The following is an 8213-nucleotide window of genomic DNA, read 5'->3' on the forward strand; positions in this document are numbered from 1 at the left end:
TAAGAATAAAATAAAATAAAATAAAACAAAATAAAATAAAATAAAATAAAATAAAATAAAAATAAAACAAAAACAGAATATAATGAAATAAGAATAAAATAAAAAATAATAAAATAAAATAAAATAGAATAAAATAAAATAAAACAAAACATTTCTATCCCCCTGAAATCCCGTTCTCCTACAGCATTCTTCCCCTTTTCCAGCTGTTGGAATTTGCACAGAGGATGCCTTGCTTTGCACAAGGAATCAGGGGGAGTCTGGTGGCTTTCCCAGAATTACTGATTACTCCAGGTAATGCTGATGACATGAAACATAAAGTTGTATTTAAAGTAACCAGAGATGTGTTTGAACAGCCCTGGTGGAGGGGAAGGGGTTTCAGACATTTGCCTGAAGCACACAAATATTTCTGTTTCTCATGCAGAGCTTCTGATGCTCCCCTCGCTCCGTTACCCTGAAATGAAAGAAATTCCCAATTCCCAAATGAACCTTCCCAGATCCGCGTTTCTCAGCCCTCTTTTCCATCCCCGGCAGGGCCAGGTAAGAGCTCCAAAAGGATTTCAGAAATCACCTTTGTCAGCAGCACTCAGGAATTACAGCTGCTCTGCCCCTGCTGAGCCCTGGTGTTGTCAGCAATTAAGATTTATTCGCTATTTTCTGATCAGTGTAAATATTTGCAGGAAGCGATTAAAGCTGGGAATGGAAGGGCGAGAAAGGAGAGGCACTCCAAGCCTTCAAAAAATGGAGAAAAACCACAGAAATTGGAGAAATACTGGATTAGAGCAATGATTTCTTATGTTGCACACGATTAAATTTGTGTCTCTCGCATTTTCATGTAAAAGGGGCTGCTCTGAAGGGCAGCCCCAGGCGAACCAAGGCAGCAGCCCCAGCTCTGAGGGGCCGGCTCAGGTGTTCCCCCGGCTCCAAAGGCAAGGGGGAGCTCAAGGCAAGGAGAGGTTTTTGTTAAAAAAATCAGTTAATTTTTGTTAAAACATTTGTTAAATTTTTGTTAAAATACTGGAAAAAAACCAGTTCTGGCTCGCAGGAGGGGTTTGGTGTCTGAAATGCGTGCTGTGATGTCACAAATAATTCGCTTGATCAGGGTGGTTTCAGGCTCGGGGAACCCCCTCAATTTAGAAAAACACTGTGAGAGACAGAGATGAAAAATCAGGGGGATAAAATCCCAGTTTATAAGTATATTGAGGTTTTATGATTTCCCAGCTGGTATTGGCAGACCCTCACACACAGCCCAGCTCTCCCCAAACTCAGGCAGGATTTAAAAACCTCCTTTTCCACCATGCACTACTCCAGAACACATTTTTTACGTTAAAACCCTCCAGATTTTATCTGCCAACCCGATTTATTCTTATGATTAAGATTTATTTTATTTTTTTACTTTATTAAGACCTGATTTATCCTCATTATCAACTCCCATTTCCATCCATATTCAGGCCAGAACGCACAAATTCTCTGCTGTTTTCTAGAGCTCTTATTTAAAAATAAATCTTTTGGGCCAGGAGAGGTTCCAGCTTCAGCTTTAAATCCATTTCTTGATGATGCAAAACACAAGCCAGAGCTTGTTGATGCGTGAAAGAAAAAAAACATTTGCATCCCCTGAGTGTTTTTCTCACATTTTTGTACAGCTGTGCACCGGGGCTGCTGAGGCAGTGATTTGTAGAATAATGTTATTTTTGGCACTGCTAGAATGGCAGTTATTTGTGCAGCAGACAGGTTAAAGGAGAAGAAAAGCTGCTGGGGCTTTGAAAATCAGGGTTCCGGGATTTTGGGTGTCGTTTTATCCCAAATAAAGTGGGAAAAAAGTGGAATTATCCCAAACAAGTGGAGTTCAGCGCTGTTATTCCAGGATTTGGGGTTTATTTTATCTCAGTGGAATATTAATGCTGAAATTGCAAATTTGGTGTTTATTTTATCCCAGTGGAACTTGGTGTTGAAATTACAGAGGTTTGGGTTTATTTTATCCCACTGGAATTTAGAGCTGAGGTTCCAAAATTCTGGGCTCATTTTATCCCTGTGGAATTTAATGCTGAAATTCCAGGGATTTTGGGTTCGATTTATCCCAGTTCCAGGATTCTGGGTTGATTTTATCCCTGTGGAATTTGATGCTGAAATTCTGGGGGTTTTGGGTTTGGTTTATCCCAGTTCCAGGATTCTGGGTTGATTTTATCCCTGTGGAATTTAATGCTGAAATTCTGGGGATTTTGGGTTTGATTTATCCCAGTTCCAGGATTCTGGGTTCATTTTTATCCCCTGTGGAATTCAGCGCTGAAATTCAGGGAGTTTGGTTCATTTTATCCCAGTGCAATTTAGTGCTGAAATTCCAAAGGTTTTGGTTCACTTTATCCTAGTGCAATTCAATGCTAAAATTCCAGGATTTTGGATTTATTTTATCCCACTGGAATTTAGAGCTGAGGTTCCAAAATTCTGGGCTCATTTTATCCCTGTGGAATTTAATGCTGAAATTCTGGGGATTTTGGGTTTGATTTATCCCAGTTCCAGGATTCTGGGTTGATTTTATCCCTGTGGAATTTAATGCTGAAATTCCAGGGATTTTGGGTTTGATTTATCCCAGTTCCAGGATTCTGGGCTCATTTTATCCCTGTGGAATTTAATGCTGAAATTCTGGGGGTTTTGGGTTCGATTTATCCCAGTTCTGGGTTGATTTTATCCCTGTGGAATTTAATGCTGAAATTCTGGGGATTTTGGGTTTGATTTATCCCAGTTCCAGGATTCTGGGTTCATTTTTATCCCCTGTGGAATTCAGCGCTGAAATTCAGGGAGTTTGGTTCATTTTATCCCAGTGCAATTTAGTGCTGAAATTCCAAAGGTTTTGGTTCACTTTATCCTAGTGCAATTCAATGCTAAAATTCCAGGATTTTGGAAATTTTGGGGATTTTGGGAATTTAGAGCTGAGGTTCCAAAATTCTGGGTTGATTTTATCCCTGTGGAATTTAATGCTGAAATTCCAGGGATTTTGGGTTCGATTTATCCCAGTTCCAGGATTCTGGGTTGATTTTATCCCTGTGGAATTTAACGCTGAAATTCTGGGGGTTTTGGGTTTGATTTATCCCAGTTCCAGGATTCTGGGTTAATTTTTATCCCCTGTGGAATTCAGTGCTGAAATTCAGGGGGTTTGGTTCATTTTATCCCAGTGCAATTTAGTGCTGAAATTCCAAAGGTTTTGGTTCACTTTATCCCAGTGGAATTCAATGCTAAAATTCCAGGATTTTGGCTTTATTTTATCCCTGTGGAATTTCATGCTGACTGCTCCCCAGCGCTGCCCCAAGCTGCAGCCATGAATTTCAGACCCAGCTGATATTTCCCCCTCCAGCACCTTCAAACCAGCCCAAAAACGGACATTTTAAACCCAATTTCGGTGCTCCAAGAGAGTTTGAGCTCTTACCTGGCAGCTCAATCCCGTTGTCCAGCAGCCAGGAGATCTGGGGCTGGGGTCTGCCCCCCTGGCTGTGGCAGGACAGTTTGATGCCTCTTTCCTCATCCTGGGAGATTTCCAGCACTGGGTGCGAAGGAGAAGCTGCAGCAGGAAGATTTAGGATCAGTTTAGAGGCATTTTCTACTCCTTTTCCATCAGCATTATTGCATTTTTTCCTTTTTCATCAGCATTATTGGAGGGGCTGGTAGCAGGCGCCCAGCTGGGTAAGAATTAGCATGGACTCCATGATCCAGAAGGCATGAAAGGCACTTTATTATTAGAAATAATTAATATTAAACTATTAATTATGATTGAATTGTTAGAAATCTTTATTATTACAGTTCATTTATTTATTATTATTATTATTTATTTATTATTAGAAATCTACCGTTCTTATAGAAACAATGGAAAATCGAATACTTCATTATTGGAAATTTACAGATCTCATAGAAACGATGGAAAACCTAATACTTTACTATTAGAAATCTACAGCTCTTAGAGAAACAATGGAAAATTGAATACTTTATTATTAGAAATCTACATTTCTTATAGAAAACCTAAGACTTTATTATTAGAAATCTACAGATCTTATAGAAATAATTAAAACCTAAGATTTTATTTTTGGAAATTTACAGTTCTTATAGAAACAATGGAAAACCTAAGATTTTATTTTTGGAAATTTACAGTTCTTGTAGAAACAATGGAAAATCTAAAACTTTATTATTAGAAATCTACAGATCTTATAGAAACAATGAAAACCTAATAATTTATTATTCGAAATCTACAGTTCTTACATGAAACCTAAGACTTTATTATTAGAAATCTATAGTTCTAATGGAAACAATGGAAAACCTAAGATTTTATTATTGGAAATTTACAGTTCTTATAGAAACAATGAAAACCTAAGATTTTATTATTGGAAATTTACAGTTGTTATAGAAACAATGAAAACCTAAGACTTTATTATTGGAAATCTACAGTTCTTCTAGAAAAAATTAAAACCTAGGATTTTATTATTAGAAATCTCCAGATCTTCTAGAAACAATGAAAACCTAATACTTTATTATTCGAAATCTACAGTTCTTACATGAAACCTAAGACTTTATTATTAGAAATTGACAGTTCTTAGAGAAACAATGGAAAACCTAAGACTTTATTATTAGAAATCTACAGTTTTCTCGAAACAATGGAAAACCTAAGACTTTATTATTAGAAATCTACAGGTTCTTATGGAAACAATGGTGGACCTAAGACCTGATTGGTCTTAAAGTGAAAATCTCTCCCACACTATTGGTGGCTATCAAAAACACACTCTGGAGAATCATAATTATAAATAATGACTACAGAAAGAGAGATGATAATTGTTTGAATTGTTTGAATTCTTTGAATTCTTTGAATTTTAGAGAACCACATCTATAAGAAATGGTTGCAGAAAGAGAGATAATAATTGTTTGAATTATTTGAATTCTTTGAATTGCCTGAATTCTTTGAATTTTAGAGAACCATATTTATAAATAATGGTTACAGAAAGAGAGATAATAATTGTTTGAATTCTTTGAATTGTTTGAATTCTCTGAATTTTAGAGATCCATATCTATAAGAAATGGTTACAGACAGAGAGATAATAATGGTTTGAATTTTTTGAATTGTTTGAATTTCTTGAATTCTTTGAATTTTAGGGAACCATATCTATAAACAATGGTTACAGAAAGAGAGATGATAATTGTTTGAATTGTTTGAATTGTTTGAATTCTTTGAATTTTAGAGTTAGAGAACTACAAACGATGGTTACAGAGAGATGATAATAGTTTGAATTGTTTGAATTCTTTGAATTTTAGAGAACCATATTTATAAATAATGGTTACAGAAAGAGAGATAATATTTTTTTCCTCAAAGTTTCCCCACAGATTCTACACAGCTTCCCAGGATTTTTCTGGGAAAGTCTGTGCCTCCTCTCTGTTTTAACTCTGAGGGGACTGAGTTAAAAGCAAAATGGAAAAATGGATGGAGAAATGGATGGAAAAATGGATGGAAAAATTCAGGTTGGATTTGAGGAGCTGGCTCTGTTCTGCTCTAGGTAAAAAAACCAAACCCAGGTGAGGGAACTTACCCAAAATCTCAACATTCTGGCTCTTGGTTTTGACGTGCCTGGTGTAGTACAAGCACCTGTAAATTCCTTCGTCCTGCTGGGTCAGGTTGGACAGCTGGATGGATAATTCCTCCTTGGAATAATGGAGCAGTTTGTACCTCTGGTCTTTTAAAACTGCCAGGAACAGAAAACCCAGCACACCACGGGGGTTGGTACAGCTCAGGAAAAAAGCTTGAGGAGAATTTTTATTTTATGGCATTTTAAAATTTCAGTTTTTTAAATGAAAGCATCTCCTAGGACATCTCTGCTCTCTTTTCTCTCTCTTGACTTTCTAATCTTTAATTCTTTCCTCCTGCTGCACGATTTACAGGAGCCCTCAGGGTCAGCCCAACAAGTCCATGAACTTTTCCCACAATTGCAGCACAGAAAATGCAACTTCTGCCCTTAAATTGAACTGAAACTGGGGCTTTGTACAAACATCAGGGGGAAAGAGACCTCAAAACTTCTCTTTTTATCTCAATTTTTTTTTTAGCTGAGGTTTTGACAGAATACTGAGCTGGAAGGAAATCCCAGCAATTTGGGCGAATCCCGACAATTTTATAATTATAATTAAAATTATTTAATTTTGTAATTAAATTGAATAAATGTAATTTAAATAAATGTATTTTAAAGAAATGTAATTTAACTATTTCTTTAATTTATTTTAATTTTATAATTAAGATTGAATTAATTAATTTAATTCATTTTAATTTTATAATTCATATTTGTCTTCTGCCAGGAAGGGGCTGCAGGTTAACCCCCCAAGGGAAGGAGGTGGTGCCTCAGGATTTCAACTTTTATATTTTTCATATATTTGTGATCGTGTAATTCTTTAGTGTGTAACTCCAAACTCCACACACAGTGTGAGCTGCTTCTTCCCCATTTTGGGCAGACACATCAATTCCTCTCCAGGCCTGGCAATCAAGGACACCTCACTGCCTCCGGCCCCAGAGATGGAAACGAAAGTGAGTTGGGGGCAGCAAACTTGGGGTCAATGACTTCATTACCTGAAGCTGTAATTGGAAGATGAACCCTCAATATGCAAATGGCCCAAACTCATAAAGGTGTGAAAACCTGTGACCCATTGTCCATTTTGGGTGTAGCCCTTATGGAGAAAAAAGGCAAAGAAAAATAATCATGTTAATTGGAATTTGGAAAGGGTTTTACTATCATGCATTTAAAATCCAAACCAGATTTCCAATCCCAAACTGGTTCCATTTGCTTTGGCCCAAACCTTGTTTTTAAGAAAAGTGTTTAACGAAAGTGTTAAAGGAAACATCACATTGGAGTATTTTAAAATTCTTGCCTCAGGCCCCAGAGATGGAAACAAAAGGGAGTTGGGGGGCAGCAAACTTGGGGTCAATGACTTCATTAGCTGGAGCTGGAATTGGCAGATTCACCCCCAAAATGCAAATGGACCAAACTTATAAACGTGTGAATTCCGTGACCATTTTGGGTGGGTTTTGTCTGCCCTAAATGTACCTGGAGGGCCTTCAATAAAGAGAAAAAGAGCGTTTTTTATTCTTTTAATTTTGTCTGGCCTGTGTTTTCAGGTAGCCCCAAAAGGCACCAATTTCTGGTGACCACAAAGGACCCTCTGGACCCACAACCCCCCCGCTGGCACTTTGGGCATCACCCTGGCCAGGGTGGCAGCAGGGCCAGCTCAGTGTCCCCAGTGCCCACCACCACTCTGGGTTCACACTTACCCTGCTGGGCGTTGAGGAAAATGGTGAAATTCCGCGGGTTTAACCACTGCAGGGTGAAGTTGTTGTTGCTGGCGGTGCTGAAGGTGCAGTTAAGGTTCAGATTTTCTCCTTCCTTCAGAGCCACAGAGTCACTGGCAGCCCCTGGAAACGCCCCTGCCACGCACCAGGGGGAAAAACAAGTTGGAAATTGTGACATGAAGCAAAGCAGGGGTATTTTGCACAGAGTAATGTGTTAATTTCCTTTTTTTTTTGCAATGGTTTTTTAATATTTCTACATTGCCAGTATGGTTATAGGGATATAAATAAATTATTTTCATTGGACAGCTCGTCTGTGTGGTAAAGGTTTGGGATCTCCACCTGCCAGCACCACCTGATTATTAATTATTAAATAATTATTAAACCAGTTTTAATTTTTAGCCAAGAAAGTATTTCATTATTAGCCAAAACAGAACTGAAGCAGACCCATTTCATGCACTCTCTCCCTGGATTTAAACACAAATATTCAATTTTCACTCATTCCATTATGATAACTAAATAATATTTAAGGTCCCTTCCAACCCAAACCATTCTCTGATTTTGTGTCCCATTTGCTCAGTGTGTGACTGAGCAGCGAATGATTTCCCAGCACCTCTAAAAATGAGGCCTTTAAATTCAGAAATGAAACTTCTTTTGAAAAAAAGCCACCCAAACCTGGCCTGGCAGAGGTTACTAAAATGAAATCTCACTCTCTCTTCTCCCAGCTCGTTTCACAGGCTGGCAGTAAAATGTGCTTTTTCTCTCCAGCCATTCTAAGGCAGATAAAGCACTTTGTGAGAATATTTGGTGACAATTCGAATGAATTGCCTTCTCCAGGCAAAAACTGTGCCCTGGAGAATTCTAACATTGCTGCCTGGCTTGGAGCTGAGTAAATGGGCAGCAGGAGAGTTTTGTT

The 8213-nt window shown here is 37.9% G+C and overlaps 1 protein-coding gene across 1 annotated transcript in view; it reads right to left on the reverse strand.

Moving 5' to 3' along the window:
• CRTAM (cytotoxic and regulatory T cell molecule) overlaps window positions 1-8213 on the reverse strand; it is a 17120-nt gene that overhangs the window by 5935 nt on the left and 2972 nt on the right. The window contains exons 2-4 of the mRNA XM_031063524.1: window positions 7283-7435; window positions 5559-5711; window positions 3419-3550 (exon numbers count right to left, since the gene is read on the reverse strand). Of these exons, the coding sequence (XP_030919384.1) occupies window positions 3419-3550; window positions 5559-5711; window positions 7283-7435 (438 nt within the window). The remainder of the gene's footprint in view (window positions 1-3418; window positions 3551-5558; window positions 5712-7282; window positions 7436-8213) is intronic.

This window comes from Geospiza fortis, unplaced genomic scaffold (genome assembly GCF_000277835.1).
Source record: "Geospiza fortis unplaced genomic scaffold, GeoFor_1.0 scaffold262, whole genome shotgun sequence".
Lineage (NCBI taxonomy): Eukaryota > Metazoa > Chordata > Aves > Passeriformes > Thraupidae > Geospiza > Geospiza fortis.